The 17,244-nt window shown below is 52.9% G+C and overlaps 2 protein-coding genes across 3 annotated transcripts; one reads left to right on the top strand and one right to left on the bottom strand.

The window, feature by feature from the left end:
* Positions 1 to 277: 277 nt before the first annotated feature.
* ART1 (ADP-ribosyltransferase 1) lies at positions 278 to 13,816 on the top strand. Of its 2 annotated transcripts, none has more exons than XM_055548941.1 (5): positions 278 to 324; positions 7,276 to 7,385; positions 7,849 to 8,626; positions 9,579 to 9,620; positions 11,080 to 13,816. In XM_055548941.1, exons 2-5 carry the CDS (start codon positions 7,323 to 7,325, stop codon positions 11,175 to 11,177), a joined length of 981 nt encoding a protein of 326 aa, XP_055404916.1. In that variant the 5' UTR covers positions 278 to 324; positions 7,276 to 7,322; the 3' UTR covers positions 11,178 to 13,816. The 2 variants fall into 2 exon arrangements, with proteins under 2 accessions (XP_055404916.1, XP_055404917.1); XM_055548942.1 differs by lacking the exon at positions 278 to 324 and adding an exon at positions 7,052 to 7,146.
* CHRNA10 (cholinergic receptor nicotinic alpha 10 subunit) lies at positions 12,501 to 16,501 on the bottom strand (the record flags this gene model as incomplete). The annotated part of the gene is made up of 4 exons (XM_055548943.1): positions 12,501 to 12,958; positions 14,401 to 14,933; positions 15,594 to 15,748; positions 16,301 to 16,501. Coding segments are annotated over 4 exons (1,347 nt in total), but the record flags the coding sequence as incomplete, so codon positions are not given.
* Positions 16,502 to 17,244: the final 743 nt, after the last annotated feature.

Below are 17,244 nucleotides of genomic sequence, written 5' to 3'. Positions count from 1 at the left end.
GATACTCCCTGAGGTCAGGGATGCTGAATGCAGGAGCAAACCCAATTAGGAGACAGTTGTTCCAGCCTGGGTCTTTGATTTCTCTCTGGGTTCAGGGATTCGCTTTTTTCATGGGAAGAGCTCTTGCCCAGAACACCCTGGGCTGAGGCTAGTATTCCTGAGCCTAGAAGAGATGTCCAGAAATAGATGGGAGAGTGTCACATTTCTGAGCAGCTGTGTGGGGAAGGTACAAGAGATGGTATAAAAGAGAAACTTGCCCTCCCCCTCCCCTGGAGGCTGTCACTGGAGACCAACACCAGCTTCCAAGCCCTGGAGAAGGTCTAGGTAAGGGGCATACGACCCTCCTCCTGGGCACTGGGCACAGAAAGCTGTTTCTGAAATGCAAAATTTGGGGTGTTATTGGTAGAGTTATAGCAGTCATTAAGAAAAGGTTCAAGAAACCTTTTATCTTTGTTCAGACTGCTATAACAAAAATGCCACAGACTGGGTGTCTTATCAACAACAAATTATATATATATATAAAAAGTTCTGGAGGCTCAAAGTCTGAGATCAGGGTGCTAGCCTGGTCAGATGGCAGCTCTATTCCTGGTTATAGCCAGCACTTCCCCACTGGGCCCTCACAAGTTGAAAAAGCTAGTGAGCTCTGTGGGGTGTCTTTTATAGGAACAGCAATCCCAAGTCATGAGGGATCATGAATTATGAACTAATGATCTCCCAAAGGCCCCACCTTCTGATATCATCACATCAGGCATTAGGGTTCCAGCCTATGAATTTTGGGGAGACACAAACATGCAGACCATTGCATATTTGACAAAGAGGTCTGAGATACTAGGGAGGCTGAGGCCATTGGGAAACTTGGGGACTTCTAGGGAGGGATTTGGAGTCCCAGTCCCAGTAGGGCTTCCCAGGTGGTGCTGGTGGTAAAAATCCCTCTGCCAATGCAGGAGACCCAGGGTTGTAGGTTAAATCCCTGCATTGGGAACATCCCCTGGAGTAGGAAATGGCCACCTGCTCCAGTATTCTTGCCTGGAAAATTTCATGGACAGAGAAGCCTGACAGGCTATAGTCTATGAGGTTGCAAAGAGTTGGACAGGACTGAGCAACTGAGCACAGGCTTAGGTCACAGCTTTAATGCTTTTGGCCCAAAAACCATTTTGAAACTTCTAGGGAGTTCACACAAAACAAGCTTAAAGTAAACTAGAAAATATCCCCAGTAGGGGATGTTCATCACGGGCCGGGATGAGGGGAAATCAACAAGAGAGGTGCCCTGAGCAGGATGACAGGAAGGACAGAAGGGCAGCAGCTGGGCGAGGAAAAGGGGTTGCCAGTGCCTCCACTTCCTGACCTTCCAGGCCCTCCCCACCACTCTGGCCCCCACACCATTGCCCCCAAACTGGTCACTAAGCCATCAATCCACCTGCTCTGCAGGTGTCTCCATTATTAGTGACACCCAGAAAGCCTCTCAGACTTTCAGCAAACATTCCAGGAGGCCTCATGTGTGCCTGGCCTTGGGCTGAGCCCTGGGGACACAGAGTGGGTCATATCCAGTCCTACCCTCAAGGAACTCACAGGCCAGGAGGGGAGGCAGACTCGGAAGGCAGCACAGTATGACTAGCACAGTGACAGAGGAAAGCACAGGGGATTCAGGAGGCCAGAGGAGTCGGAGGGCTTCCTGGGGGAGGTGGCCCCTGAGCTACTCCTGGAAGAGTGGGTAGCAGGAGAAGGGCAGCCCCAGCACGTGGAGGGAAGCAGCAGTGCCTCATCTGGGACTTCGTGCTGTGCCATCCATGTGAAGCAAGGGTGGAAGGGCACGAGGCTGAAGAGGTTGGGGAGGGCCAGGTCACAGAAGGCTTCAAATGCCAGCACTCTGTCCTGAGGGTAAGAGCGAAGTTTTGTTTTATATTGCCTTCTTTTTTCTTTCTTGTAGTGTTCTCATCCCTTCCCTCATAATTTTCATGTCTGTATTTTGAGATATTTCTCCCAGCAGGTTTGGCACAGAGGGTTCTGAAGCAGGTGAGGAACATCATCAGCTGTGCTTCAGACTCATTGTTCTCCCTGCTCCAGGGGAGCGTGGAGTTGCAGGGGCGACAGTGGAGGCAGGAGACCAGGGAGGAGGCAGGAGCTGACCAGAGCCTTGGTGGGGGAGGTGGTGATGGGGAAAGGGAAGGACCATTGAAGATTAACTCATACTCTGCACAGCACTCCTTGGTAACCAATCTAGTGTTTGATGAGTGAATGGAAAGCCAAGTAATCATTTTGGGTGACTGGATAAATAACAAGGATGGCAGACTGCATGATACTTTTCTGATGGAAAATTCAGAGGAACTACCTTGAGCTGGATGAAGCCCAAAGAGAAATTCATCACAAGGATCCCGGGGTATTTCTTGGTACCCAAAGGCCAGAAGTGAAGAGTCTCTGGAAACCCAAGGAAGTGCCTCACTCTACCTGCGCTTTGGCTTCAAGCCACTCTCTTTGCTCCTCAGCCCTTCTTCTTCTTTCCCCAGGGACCTCATCTCTCCCTGACTTCAGTACACCTGTGATTCTCAAATGTCTCTTGTTGTCCATTCTGCTCCCTCTCAGACATTGGCCCCTGCAGACACACTGAACTGTCCTATGTTCACACAGGACAAACTGAACTATGTGATCATATATTCAGTACATTCTTTAATTGATCATCTACTATGTGTTGAGATGAGCAAGATGAGATTTCAAAGTGTAGTCTGCTTTCCTCTGTATTTCCAACTTACAGCATGGGAACCTGAGTGTGAGCCTTGATTTCCCCCATCTCATCTCCTAAATCTCATCAGATACCATGTCCAGTAAATTCTACATAGAGAGGTAGGGTCCACTGTCACTACCAATACCTTAGGCCACATGATTCAGTGTCCTCAGTCTGACTTCATAATTCTCCTTCCCTATTCTAAGCCTAAAATCTTTTATTTCTGTGTTTCTGTAGGATAGAGACAGGGCAATGGAGAGGCAGTGAGAGATACAGTTGGCTTCATGTTTTTGCTGTGGGCCACAAAATCTCAGAGGCATGCAAACATTTATTCTCATGCTCCTGGGTCTTCAGGTTGACTGTAGATGGGCTAAAGTTAGCTTGGATGGGCAGCTCTGTCTCAGGCTGCCAGCCTCCCTCAGCTGGCTGCCTTAGTTGGGCGCCTCCTTGTTATGGGCTGGGCCCACATCTGCTCCTCTGGGGCCCAGGCTGGAGGAACAGTTCTGGGCTATGTTCTGATGGTCTCTGACCCAAAAAGAAGGCCTTCTCTCTGGTTTGGGTTCCCTCCAAAGCAGACCGAGAGGCAAGGACTTGGGTGTAGTGATCTTATTTGTAAGGTGGTCTCAGGAAGTACAAATAAAGGAGTGGCAAAGTGAGACAGAGAAGAGAGACAAATGCCCCTGCAAAAAGTGTGTGACCACTGCGGTCAACTATGTCTCTCTGGGGACCCTCTGTGGACTAGGGAATCTGACGTTCCACCCTCACTGGGTGAGAGTTGTTCTGGGAACATTAAATCTCCTGCACTTTGGGGCTGCCCTGAGCAAGCTCCCCAGGTGATGCAGAAAGGCTTGGACACAGGAATATATGGAGCACTAGGTCCATGGGGTCGCTAAGAGTCGGACACAACTGAGCGACTTCACTTTGACTTTTCACTTTCATGCATTGTAGAAGGAAATGGCAACCCACTCCAGTGCTCTTGCCTGGAGAATCCCAGGGATGGGGAGCCTGGTGGGCTGCCGTCTATGGGGTGGCACAGAGTCAGACATGACTGAAATGACTTAGTAGTAGTAGTTGTAGGGGTGAGAAGCTGTCAGATGCTTGAGAATTATTCATTGCTCCTGTGTTTCAACCTGAAGGTGAGCTGAGGCAATACCATGAATCAGCAGTGGCAGGTATACTCTTTTATACTGCATCCATCTATTATCAAATCCCAGGAAGGACTCTGAGTGTCTCACTTAGGTTATGTGTCCAAACGTGAACCAATAGCAATGACCAGGGCATTAGAGTACCGGTTTGGGGGTCTAATGTTCCCCTCATGAGGGTACAGAGTTAGGAAAGCCCCCAGTGAACCCATGGACTGGATTTTCCATAAGAAGAGGATCTATTATAGAAGTTCAAGTTTCTTTGGGGGATTCCAAAAGACCACAAGAGTTCAAGTAGCTTTTTGCTGCTATATACTCTGCCCATTTACATTCTATCCTGGAACTAGGGAGCAGTATTTCATGCTTTAGTCCCCATTGTGATGCCATGTTCAATTCTATCTACTCCGTATCTCCTCTAGACAGCTCATCATTTAAACCCACTCCTGGTGCAAATGTGTCTTCATCACGCTCTTTGGCTTCTTGTAACATACATCACATGCTACTTGAAATTCCCCATTCCAGCTCTGTCTCCACCTTAAAAGAGTTTAAACAAGCAGGGATATGGGTTTTGTTTTTGTTTCATGATCACAGTTTTATCCTCAGCTCCTGGCACATTACAGGATGCTCAAGAATTTTCTGTTGAGAGGCTTCCTTGGTGGCTCAGTGCTAAAGGATCCACCTCCCAATGCAGAAGACACGGGTTTGATCCCTGATCTGGGAAGATCCTGGATCCCTGATCGTATGGTGCACAAAGCAACTAAGCCCGTGCACCACAACTACTGACCCTGTGCCCTGGAGGCTGGGCACGGCAACTACCGCAGCCCTAGTGCCCTAGAGCCAGTGCTCCACAACAAGAAAAGATGCTGCAGTGAGCAGCCTGAATACCGCAGCTAGAGAGTAACCCCTGCTCGCCTCGAGGAGAGAAAAGCCCATGTAGCAACGAAGACCCAGCACAGCCAAATATAAACTAATTAATTAAATTATTATTTTGTTGAATGAATGAGTAAGCAGGTTTTGAGGGAGGGAAGATAAGGAGTTCAGTTTGGAACATGTTAAATTTGATAAAAACCTGCTGTTAACTCCGTTGCCCAGAGAGGCTCACACCGCAATTTAAACTGTGAATTGGCAGTGATAAGATCTTAGATTGGGAAACAAAATTATAGCCACAGAACATTTCCATGTCCTAGGGTCATTGATCTATCAAAACTTAGGTCCCACCAAGAGGGGATCAGGGAGCAGGGATGCTTAACCTAAGCAAGACTAGGGAGGGTGTACATCCACCCTGAGAGTTGTGTAAGGTCTGTGTGAAGGCACACAGATCCATCTTCTGAGAACTTTCAGTTTTCATCAGATCTCCACAGATAAAAACCACTAACTATATTATGGTTTGGATAAAAGAGGGAAAACAGAAATACCTAAGAATCTGCTGATATGCGCCTAGAGTATCTCTGCCAGGATGACAGGAAATGGGAACACTGGTACCTCTGGGGAGAGGGGATGGGGTTGAGGAATCAGAGAGAAGGACATTTCACTGCATGCCTTGTGGACTATAAATTATGAAAAATGAAAATGTACTACTTTTTGAAACTTAAAACTTAATAATATTAAAAAATAAAGCTATGGGGTTTCCCTGGCAGTCCAGTGCTTAGGACTCTGCAGTTTCACTGCTGAGGGCCTGGGGTTCCATCCCAAGTTGGGGAATTTACCTCTCGGCTCACTACCAGGATGAATCATAATGTTATTTTTTTTTTGCCACACTTCACGGCCTGTGTGTTTGTGCGACCCCAAGGACTGCAGCATGCCAGGCTACACCTCAGGTGTGCCCCTCCCCCCAAAATAACATTATGATTCACCCTGTTAGTGAGCCAAGAGGTAAGTTAGAAACTAGATACCATTTGCGCCCACCAGTTAAATGGAAATTAAGGGATTCATAATGGCTAGTGTTGGCAAAGACTTGGAGAAAAGGGCACTTTTGTCCACTGTTGGTGGGAGGTGAAGAGGGACATTTTGGATGGCAATTTGGCAGTGGCTATCTAAAGGAACACTATTCAGATCCTTTAAATATCACCTTGATAACTTTCCTTTAAAAACATGCAGACAAGTAGATAAGGATTTATATACACAACTGATCACTGCAATATCACATGCAATATCAAAGACTGAGGAAAAAACACTAAGGGCCCATCAATAAGGAAATGGTTAATTAAATTATGGACTAACTCTACTATGAAATTCCATGCTGCCATTATAACTAACAAGGTAGATACGCATGTATGACATGGAAGGAAGTGTATGGTACATTATTTCCTGGGAAAATGTTGCAGAATGTGTATATGTAAGCATGTTTCCTTTTTCTTTTTGAAAAAAGTGACAGTAAGAAAACCAAAAATAGGCTGCACACAGAAAACTATGTGTGTATATATACTTAAATATTATATTATTTGTATGTACATCAAAAAAGGTCGTGAAGGGTCCCATTACCAGGAAAACAGCAGGCCTGGGTAATAGTGCAAAGGGGACATGGAGGGAGAAGAAGAAATGGGGGCCTTGGGCGTTGTGATTCATTCATATAAAATGAGCATGCGTTACTTGGTAATAAACAGAAATAAAGAAGCACCACCAACTTGGAAACTGTTCCAATCTTGACCCAAAGCTGGAACACCTTCCTGGAGCCCTGCTCTGAGCCTGTCCCTGAGGTCCTGCTGCGGCCTCACCAACTGACCACTCCTGGATCTGCCCTGTTTCAGCCTCAGGTCCCCACGAGGGCAAGTCCGGACCTCTCACTGTGGAAGTCAAGCTCCTTCAGGACTGACCCCAAGCTTTCCAACATTCCCACCCTGCACCTGCCACACTAGAAAAAGTGTCTTTCACTCTTTACATTGTGAGAGTTCCTACCTCCAGTACCTTTCCTGTTCCCATTCCTGCTGCCCCTAACATCTTTCCCTCTCCAGACTCCAGTCTTTTCTCTCCCACCTCCATTGACTGAAGCCTTATTCTCCTCTTTATCCCATAAGACCCTAGTCACATGTTCCTCCTCCAGAAGTTTCCCATGTTCCTTCCAGCAAGAAGGGCTCTCTCTCTCTTCTGAGCTTCCATTTCTATGCTGTGACCCTGTGCCAAGCAGTGTAAGTGACCCAGACCAGGTATCAATTCATGTTTTTTGTTTGTTTGTTTGTTTATGTATTTAGGCCGCGCTGGTCTTACTCATGGCGCACAGGGTCTTCCACCTTCACTGTGGCACGTGGGATCTTTTTAGTTGCAGCACGTGAACTCTCAGTTGCAGAGGTGGGATCTCGTTCCCTGACCAGGGAACAAACCAGGGCCCCCTACATTGGGAGAGTGGAGTCTTAGCCTCTGGACCACCAAGAAGTTGCAATTTGTCCTTATTGAACTGTGCAGATTCTCTTTTTCCAGGTGAGGAAACAGGCCCAGAGAGTGACTTGACCAGGGTCATCTCTAACATGCAGAGCCCTGCCATGATGTCTCTGTTGCTTGTGTCCATGGGCCTCATGGAAGCACTTCAGGTATGGTCATCCTCTGCTGTCCCCATCCCCCAGGTGCTGGCTTCTGAACTCTGCCGGGTGCTTCCTTTGGGGATGGCTCAGTCTGAGGGAACAGCCCTGGAGCCCAGTCTCAGGGCATCTATTGCTGGTAGTTCCCAATCCCCTTCCCCTCCAGGCTTCCCTTGTGGCTCAGCTGGTAAACAATCTGCCTACAATGTGGGAGACCTGGGTTCGAAAGATCTCCTGGAGAAGGGAAAGACTATCCCCCCGCACCCCAGTATTCTGGCCTGGAGAAGTCCATGGACTGTATACTCCATGGGGTCACAAAGAGCTGGACACAACTGAGAGACTTTCACCTCACTTCCCCTCCAAGTGTGTTTGGGGCCCTTCATCTCACTCAGCTCAGTGGAGGGGGGAGCTGGATAACAGGGCTCCTGTTCTCCTGGGGCCTAACCTCTCAATCCTTGCTGCTCCCCTCTCACAGGCCCAGAGCCACCCCATTATACGACGAGACCTCCTCTCTCGAGAAATGCCCCTAGACATGGCCCTGGCCTCCTTCGATGACCAGTATGCTGGCTGTGCCGCAGCCATGGCGGCTGCTCTCCCGGAACTCAACCGCACAGAGTTCCAGGCCAACAAAGTGTACGCTGATGGCTGGGCGCAGGCAAGCAGCCAGTGGCGGGAGCGCCAGGCCTGGGGGCCCGAGTGGGGCGTCAGCCCTACCCGTCTGCTCGTCCCCCTGGGCTTCCGAGAAGAGCACGGGGTGGCCCTCCTGGCTTACACGGCCAACAGCCCCTTGCACAAAGAATTCAACGCGGCCGTGCGTGAGGCGGGTCGCTCCCGGGCCCACTACCTCCAGCACTTCTCCTTCAAGACACTCCACTTCCTGCTGACCGAAGCCCTGCAGCTGCTGAGCAGCGGCCAGCGTCCACCCCAGTGCCACCAGGTGTTCCGAGGGGTGCAGGGCCTGCGCTTCCGGCCGGCCGGGCCAGGGGCCACCATCAGGCTGGGGGGCTTTGCCTCCGCGTCCCTGCAGAATACTGCAGCCCAGCACTTTGGGGAAGACACCTTCTTTGGCATCTGGACCTGCCTTGGGGCCCCAATCAAGGGTTATTCCTTCTTCCCTGGGGAGGAGGAAGTGCTGATCCCTCCCTTTGAGACCTTCCAGGTGATCAACGCCAGCAGGCCAGCCCAGGGCCCCTCCCGCATCTACCTCCGGGCCGTGGGCAAGCGCAGCACATACAACTGCGAGTACATCAAAGGTGAGCAGGGCACATGTCAGCCAGCAGCTGTGTACAAGCTGGGCTTCCCCGTCCCATTTTCAGGGGACACGTACACAGTCTAAGCCAGAGCTGGGCACTTGCCTGCTGGGAGGGTTTTCTGACCAGCACAGGTGTTTTTGGCCATCTGAGGGCCAAACAGACTTGATCAGGCTTCTCTCCCAGATGGAAGCTGTTGCCAGAAATGAGTATGGGCCCCCACCATGTTTTCTGAGAGAAGTGTGTTTTTTGACTGAGCAGAAACCCTGGGCTGTGCGTGTACTGGGTCAAGGTGACAGTGAGGTGGTGAGACAGCGTTTGGGTGCCACCCCCCAAAGTTCCATTTTGGGTTCTGGCAGTTTGGGTTCTCGGGTGCTTTCCTCTCCACCATCCCAGGACCAGGCAGAGGAGTAATCGTGAGGATGGGCACAGGTCCTTAGTCACTGAAGGGCTGTGGGCTGCTGGTCCTGGTTGAGGGATGCCCAGGGGCTTGTGAGGCTATTTCCCAAGTAAGAGGCAGGCTGTTGGCTGGATCCACCGACCACATCCCAAGTGGGAGCAGGTCCACTGTGGCTTCAGATCCCACCGTGGACAGCATCATGAGCACGCATGTTTGATGGAAAGTGACGAAGACTGGCAAAGAACGTAAACTAGCCCCTCCCTGGCTGGGACAAGACAGGGGAGAAGGAGTGGTGGGTGCAGCATAGAGGCAAAGTTACAGGCCAAGGGAGGAGAAGGAGAGCCTAGATCACCCTGGCTTTGAGGGCTGGGGCCTTCCTGGCCCCGTTGCTCGTGGGTCTAGTCAAACCCAGGCAAGGGTGGTCCCACTGTAAGGAAGCAGAATTAGGGGAAAAGGCACCAGTTTCTCTGAGAGCTAGTCAGGGAGGTACTCTGGGGTCCCTTTCTGTCCTGAGATCTATTGAGCCTTTGATTCTTTGCTGTTTCTTTCCTGCAGACAAGCAATGCAAGTCTGAGCGCTGCCGTCTGGGTAACTCAGGTAAGGGCTGCAGGCATCGGCAGGACTCTGTTCGGAGATGAGCTGACTGCTCTGGGTCTGGGCCCCTTTCCTAGGTGAACATCCCCCTTAAATGAAAAACAACCCTCTTTTGATTAAAAAAAAAAATTGACTTTCTTAAGCAGACACCCGTGGGGGTTGCTAACCTTTCCCACAGGGTGTATATGTGGGATACGTGGGGTGTATACCTGGCGAGCTGACACACCTGCTCCCCTCCACCCGGGCCTGGGGCCGGCCCCTCCTTCAAAGGAGGTCACTGATCAGACCCCAGGGAGCTCCAGGCTACACTGAGGTGACAGTGGGAAGGGCCACTCCACAAAGCCCTCCCCAGGCCTTGTCCTCCTTCTGCGGGGGAGCCCTCTGTCTATAACTGTGCTCAGAACTCCCTCAGACTACCTCCCAAGGTCAAGGTCAGGTCATGGGTGCTGGAGACCTGGGCTTTAACCCAGGCTCTGCCCCAACTCTGTGACCAGTTTTTCCTCTCTGAACCTCAGTTTCCCTATCTGTAGCATAAGCATATTGGACTAGATGGTCCCCAGATTCTCTGTGGCCATGACTCTTCTCTTCTCTTGAACACTTGCTGGCCCAGGGTTTGCCTGAGGCATCACCTCTCCAGCTGGGAACAGGCCATTCTCAGGGAAGAAATCACAGCTGCTTTTCACCCTGGGGTCCTGCCTCCTCCCTCAAGGCTTTTAGAACAGTGGGCAGGAAGGAGCCTCAGCCTCCACTTTGCTCCCACCCTTCTCCATGGCACAATACCACTCAGGGTTCCGGGCACAGGAGTCCTCACCGTGACCCGATGGTGCAGATACTGTCATCACCCCTGTTCCACGGATGAGAGACACAGAGAGGTGAAGCAACCGGCCCCACACACAGACCTAGCAAGGGATGGGGCCCAGACAGCCTGGCCCTGGAGCCCAACTCTGAACCACCACACCAGGGGGGCCCCCACCTCACGTTATTCTTACTGCGCAATAATCAACTGGAAGGAGGTGGGACAGGAAATACTGCCCTCATTACATAACAAAGTGAGGCCCAGAGACAGAAGTGACTTGCTCCAGACGACAGAGTCATCTGTGGCACAGTCAAGACCAGCCAAGTCTCCCGCTTCCAACCTGCTTGAGTTCTGATAATGTCATTTCAGGCACTGGGGAAGTTTAGGATTCCCCCTCGCCACCCACCTCCCCTCCACCAGTGCCTCTCCCACCAGAGTCTGGGCAGAGGAGCAAAGATCAGCATCATCAGAGTTCGCTCAGATCTCTACCCCACTTCGTCCCGCCCTGCAGTGCCTCAGTTGTGTCAACAGGAAGCTGGGGCATAAACTTAATGACCTCTGAAAAGGGAACTGGGACTCTCCTTGTCTTTTCATCTCTGTCTACCTTTCTCCCTAAATTCTTCCTCATTTTGTCCCTGAATCTCTCTGCCTCTGTTTTCCCTGCAGCCGTGGGTCAGAGCCCCCTTTCTGCAGTCTGGGCCCTTCTACTGCTGCTCTGGTTCCTTGTTGGTGAAGTCTTTCCAGAGAGTCCGGGCCTCCTCTAATACGTCAGCCACTGAATGGCTCTGCCTGTAGCCTCTGCCCAACACGAGGATGTCAGCCACATGCGTGCTCTGAGTGTGGCGACGATCTGGGGTAACTCCATCTGCGGGAAACTCTGGGACCTTCTCTGGTGGCTGCCGGGCCTGATAGCAGGAAGAAGAAAATGTGGGGACTGAGCCTCTCCCAGGGGTCTAGGAGTCAGATGCTGAAGAGAGGTGGGGGGACTGCAGGACAGGTAATCACTCACCTGGAGATAGATTATAGTAGTTCGGAGGCATAGTGATTGGAGAGAAAAGTACTTGGCCATGGTATTCACTGATGTTACTCAAATGCCTCCCATGTGCACCTGGACAGCTCCTTTTCGCTCTTCCAGAAAGACTTCTCTGACTCTCCTCCTTGCTAGGTTAGGGGCCCTGCCTCTGGTCTCCCATCTGAGGGCAGGGACTGCGTCCAAGGTACGCAGGTGGTCCCAGAAAACACGTGGAAGTCAGAAAGGAACAAACACCTTGTGAGTGGCTGGTCTTTGTCCTGCCCCTACCTTGGGCACCTTCAAGCTCTCTGGACGTCACTGTGTGACGCTCACACAGTGAGAACGCAGGATTGGACCTAAATCCAGAGAGGAGAGAGCAGGGAAACAGCAGAGAGACCTTTAGGGATCTCAATCAAATGCCAATCATTTTCTTATCAGCAAAGATGTAATTTCCACTCCGATTCATGGGTCCTCAGGTCCCTAAGAGGCTGGATTCCCAACTTGCACCACCAAGAGCCTAAGGGTAAGACAGGACATGGAGGAGATGCGAGGCACACATTACTTTATTATGAGCTGGAGCTTTGGGGCCAAGTCCTTATGTGGCCTCCTGCTGTGGAAAGTGGACCAGGAACCCTGAATCCCCAGTCACCTTCTCTGAGCCCCTAGACAGGGTCAGGCTAGACCGAGTCTCTGTAACAGCAGCCACAGGGGAAGGAAGAGAAGACAGGAAATGGGGCAAGGTTGTCATGCCTTCACACTCCCCACTGAAAGTGTCTAAACTCAGCACCGAAGTTCAGTTCTGTCCCTCCCAAACTGCACTTCGATCTTGACCCTTCTCAGAGTTCCTCCTCTGCAGGAATCAGGGGAGCAGCAAGCTCTGATTTCCCTTAGAGGTTAGAGTGTGGAGGAGATGATGAATACTCCTGGTCCATGAAGTGAGTAGTGCTGAAGAGAGGATGTCCCAGGCTCCTAGGCCCAGTGGAGAGATGCCGGGTGGCCTGAGGGTCGACCACCACCTGGCCTGGCTGATCCATCCCCATCTGGAGGTGCTGTGGCTGCAGCAGACCCCCGGGACTCACAGGGCCCGCACCAGCACCAGAAGGCTCATGACCAGAGCCATGGAGAAGAAGACGCCCAGGAAGAAACGGTCCATGACCCGGGCCAGGCGCTTCCAGTCCTCATGGCGGCGCTGGGCAGCCCGGTGGCTGTGGAAGGCATTGGCGATGGCGGCCACGTGACGCAGTAGGGCTTCCTGACGGCACAGACACCGGGGCTCATGGCAGGGACCTGCTGGGGGGCCAGTGCCTCTGTCAGGAGGCTGGGGACTGGGGGATGACTCAGGTGGTCTAGACTGCCCACAGGGCTCCCCTCGTTCCCGCACACACAGGCCCCGTGCCAGGCGTCCTAGCAGGAGGGCCCGAGCCCAGGCTGGCACGGGGCGGGCACTGGGACCACAGTAATGCAGGTTCATGATAAGGATGGTAAGTGCCGTGGAGAAGGTGACCATGGTCATGGTGGCCATGTAGTACTTTCCTGCAAAAGAGAGAAATGGAACTGAGGCCCAAAACAAGAGCTCAGGGGGCCAGAGCTCCCCAGCTGCCTGAACACAAGGAGGAATGAGTGCATCCCCCATCAGGCTCTCAGGACCCTCGAAGCAAAATGGAAAAAAGTGGGAAGGAGGTAAGGGCCAACATCTCCCCTCCCACATCCCCACATCTGGTTCTCAGAAGCTTCCTGCTCCCTGGTTGATACCCTCACTGCTAAAGCCTGGACTCACCCACAGTCCCCTGAAAGTCACACTCTTAAATAGAACCACCATGACCTGGGCAAGTTACAATAGAAACTTCCTGGTGGATTCCCAGGTGGCTCGAGTGGTAAAGAACCCCCTGCCAATGCTGGAGACATAAAGAGACTCCAGTTCGATTCTAGGTTGGGAAGATTTCCAGGAGGACGGCATGGCAACCCACTCCAGTATTCTTGCCTGGAGAATCCCATGGAGAGAGGAGTCTGGCAGGCTACAGTCACACAGAGTCGGACACGACTGAATCGACTTAGCACGCATGCACACAGGTCTGTGGTGCTGCTCCCCTGAGTTAATAAATGGGTGTTCTTTGGAAGGAATGATGGAGCTGAAACTCCAGTATTTTGGCCACCTCATGCGAAGAGTTGACTCACTGGAAAAGACTCTGATGCTGGGAGGGATTGGGGGCAGGAGGAAAAGGGGACGACAGAGGATGAGATGGCTGGATGGCATCACCGACTCGATGGACGTGTTTGAGTGAACTCCGGGAGATGATGATGGACAGGGAGGCCTGGCGTGCTGCAATTCATGGGGTCACAAAGAGTTGGACACGACTGAGTAACTAAACTGAACTGAAGTGTTTGAGAGAATGCCTGGCATGCAGTGAGTACTTAAGATGTTTCGCCTATTATTCTAATATTGGTGAATGTTGATCATCCTCCAACAAGTCCTTGAGTAAAGACCAACTCCTGGACTTCCCAGGTGGCACATGTGGTTAAGAATCCACCCACCAATGCAGAGGACGGGGGGTTCCATCCCTGGTCCAGGAAGATTCCACAGGCTGCCAAGCAACTGAGCCTGTGCGCCACAACTACTGAAATCTGCGTGCTCACAGAGAGTGGCCCCCACTCTCCACGACTATAGAAAGCCCTCATGCGCCAGTGAAGACCCAGCACAGACATAAATAAATAAAATTAAAAAACCAAAAGAGACCAACTCCTTCCACCCCTACAAGTGTGGGAAGGGCTGTTTTCCCTGGAAGGGGCCTATCTCTTCCCTCTCCATCTCAGAACAAGGCCGGGCCCCAAGATGCTCAGCGGGGCCCCTCGGTTGACCCAGGCCAGTCCGGCAATGGCCCTTGCACCTGTGGAGGGCCTCATGCGCCAGCCCCCGGGGTGGGGGTCAACCTCCCCGCCAGCCCCTCCCTGGCCACCCTGGGGCCCTCAGAGCCCACCGATGAGCGGCACGCTCTCTGCCGGTGGCATGCTCTCGGCCAGGATCAGCTGGAAGACGGTGAGCGCCAGCAGCACGGTGACGCCCAGCGACACCTTCTCGCCCGAGTCCGCGGGCAGGTGGAAGGCGAGCGGAGCCAGCAGCGAGATGAGCACGCAGGGCAGCAGCAGGTTGCACACGTAGGCGGCGGCGCGGCGGCGCAACAGCAGTGTGAAGGTCACGTCAGGGTAGGGCTCGGAGCAGCAGCCGTAGGTGAGCACGCGCCGCCGGGCTGGCATGCCCAGCACGCGCCACTCCACGTTCTCCACGAAGTCGGCCAGGCTGGCGGCGGCGCCGCGCGGCCGAACGTCCAGCTGGTGCCCGCCGTGTGTCCACGAGCCAAAGGTCAGGCCGCAGCGCTGCGCGTCGAATGGGAAGGCCGACACGTCCACGCGGCAGGAGCTGCGCGTGATGGCCGGCGCGTCCCAGCGCACTGCGCCGTCGTGCCGCAGGACCACGTTGGTGCTGGCCGAGGCCTGGGCCTGCGCGTCCGCCCTGCGGGAAGGGGTTGGGGGTTGGGGCTCCCTGAGGCGCCTCGGCGTTGGATGTCCGGGCTGACCCTTAAGAGGGGGGGTGCGACTCCAACCCTCTGGGGGACTCACAGAGGGCCCTCTGTGTCTTTGGAGGCCTAATGGGGCCAGGGCCTGCAGGACCCAGAACGAGACAGGTCTAGTCCTAAAGGGGACACGGGATGCACGGTAACTTTTCTTGGGTGCCATCTGCAAAGTGCCTGAAGGGGCCCTGGGGAAAATGTACGGACTCAGGCCCAGAAGGGTGAAATGTGACATAAAGAGGTACCTGTGCCCCAAAAGCCTGGCTGCGAGGGATATAGAACTAGTCCTGAACCACACAGAGGGTTCCTGGGAGACATTCAGCCTGGATTGGCTTGGGGGTGCTATCAAGGGACTGTGAGGTCCCCCAGTAGGTCGTTGCCATGAGCTGTGGTGTCAGGAAGCCCTACTGCACCACACAGCCACCACTGCCGACACCTTCCTGGCCGTTTAGAAGGCTCCCAGGGCAAAGCTTACTTGGCGCCCTAGAGTCAGGTTTGGTTTGGGGGATGGGGAAATAAGTGCATCCCCAGAGCCAAGGGCATCCCCAGAGCCAAGGGCATCCATCTCTTGGGTGGAGGGGAGGGACCCAGGCAGGCAGTACTTGTTATAGAGTACGATGTCCGGCCTCCACACGAGACTGCTGGGGATGCGGATGGCATCCAGACCACCATAGGTGTCAGGGTCCCATCGTAGGTAGGCGTCTGTCCACTCCTGTCGGATCCACAGGTACAGGGTCAGCACCTGATTCCGCTCATCCTAAGTGGGGGCAGAGAGCAGGCATAGATGTGGACACACGTCTGTGCATACCCTGCCCCGTGTGTGCACACTCAACTGCAGAGCTCTGGTCAGCACCCCCAGACCTGACTTGCCCACACAGTCCAGTCCCCACACAGTCTTGCTGTGTGACCTTGGCAGGCCCTTCTCCCTTGGGCCTGAGTTTCCTCGGCAGTTACATGGATGGTAATCTCTGCTAGTCAGGAACTCGAGTGTGCAAGTATTGGGCACATTGTGGATACCCAGTGGTTAATAGCCAACACTTGGTAGCTGTTATATTAATGTTTCCAGGAAAGAATTGTTTGGAGAGTAATCCTAGACTCCCATCCCCCATTCCTTTTTTTTTTTTTAACCTCACCACGCAGCATGCGGGATCTTAGTTTTCTGACCAGAGACAGAATCCATGCTCTGCTGCAGTGGAAGCTTGGGGTTTTAACCACTGAACCGCTAGGGAAGTTCCTCGTCCCCCATTCCTTTCCCATTCCTTCCTCCTCCAACCATTCCAGCACACTCTGTGGTTGTACAGCAACGCACCATATCGATGATCTGGGATAGTGTCACCTCCAGGGTTACATTCAGGGCCTGGTCTGTGTCTGCCACAGGTCTCAGGGCACTTGTGTAGTTGGCAAAGAGGTCGTGGAACAGCTTGTGTGCCAGCCTGCCCTCGGCTCCCAAGCACTCTGGAGGACCAGTAAGAAGGAGTGTCCACGGAGGCCCCAGAGCAGGGGCCTTGGCTCACACCCTCTACCCTCCACAAGACTGAGGCCCTGTCAGTGCGTTCGCTGTCTCACAGCTGTCTAACTCCCTGTTCTCTGTCTCTAGTTCTTCCCTGCCTGCCTCCGGGGACAGATGCAATGAGGCTGTAGTGTGAATAGTTACTGTCTTCTGAAGCAAGGCTGATGGGTTTCTGCTCCACCTGCCCCTTCCTAAGCACCTGGATTCTGCCTGCCCCACCACAGATGCTGGATTAGACCACAAGAGTCCCAGGCGCCACATAGCATGGGGGATGTTAGTTCCTGACCAGGGATCAAACCCATGGCCCCTGCATTGGAAGCGCTGTCTTAACCACTGGACCACCAGGGAAGCTCCTGAGATATCAAGCTTTTAAAGAGACAAATTCAGCTAGATCAGTAGCTGCTTGAAAGAAAGTGAAAGTGTTAGTTGCTCAGTCGTATCCAACTCTTTACTCAGTCCTATCCAACTCTTTGTCTACCCTGTGAACTTTTTAGCCTGCCAGGCTCCTCTGTCTGTGGGATTCTCCAGGCAAGAATACTGGAGTGGGTTGCCATTCCCTTCTCCAGGGGATCTATCTTCCCGACCCAGGGATGGTACCTGGGTCTCCTGCATTGCGGGCAGATTGTTTACTGTCTGAGCCATGGCTCCCCAGGCCTGCTAGATAAAGCCCCAACTCACCCTTCACGATCTGGTCTGCCTGGCTTTTCCTGCCCTATCCCTGGGAGCGCCCCCCTCAACTGCTC

Source organism: Bubalus kerabau, chromosome 15 (assembly GCF_029407905.1).
Source record: "Bubalus kerabau isolate K-KA32 ecotype Philippines breed swamp buffalo chromosome 15, PCC_UOA_SB_1v2, whole genome shotgun sequence".
NCBI classification, from domain to species: Eukaryota; Metazoa; Chordata; class Mammalia; order Artiodactyla; family Bovidae; genus Bubalus; species Bubalus kerabau.
Note: the sequence above shows the minus strand (reverse complement) of the source record. Positions and strands in the feature narration are given on the sequence as shown.

Coding starts and splice junctions, on each gene's coding strand:
- ART1 (XM_055548941.1), top strand. CDS start 7,323: ATGCAGAGCCCTGCCATGATGTCTCTGTTGCTTGTGTCCATGGGCCTC. Junction 7,386..7,848: donor GCCTCATGGAAGCACTTCAG/GTATGGTCATCC, acceptor CCCCTCTCACAG/GCCCAGAGCCACCCCATTAT. Junction 9,621..11,079: donor CTGCCGTCTGGGTAACTCAG/GTAAGGGCTGCA, acceptor TTTTCCCTGCAG/CCGTGGGTCAGAGCCCCCTT.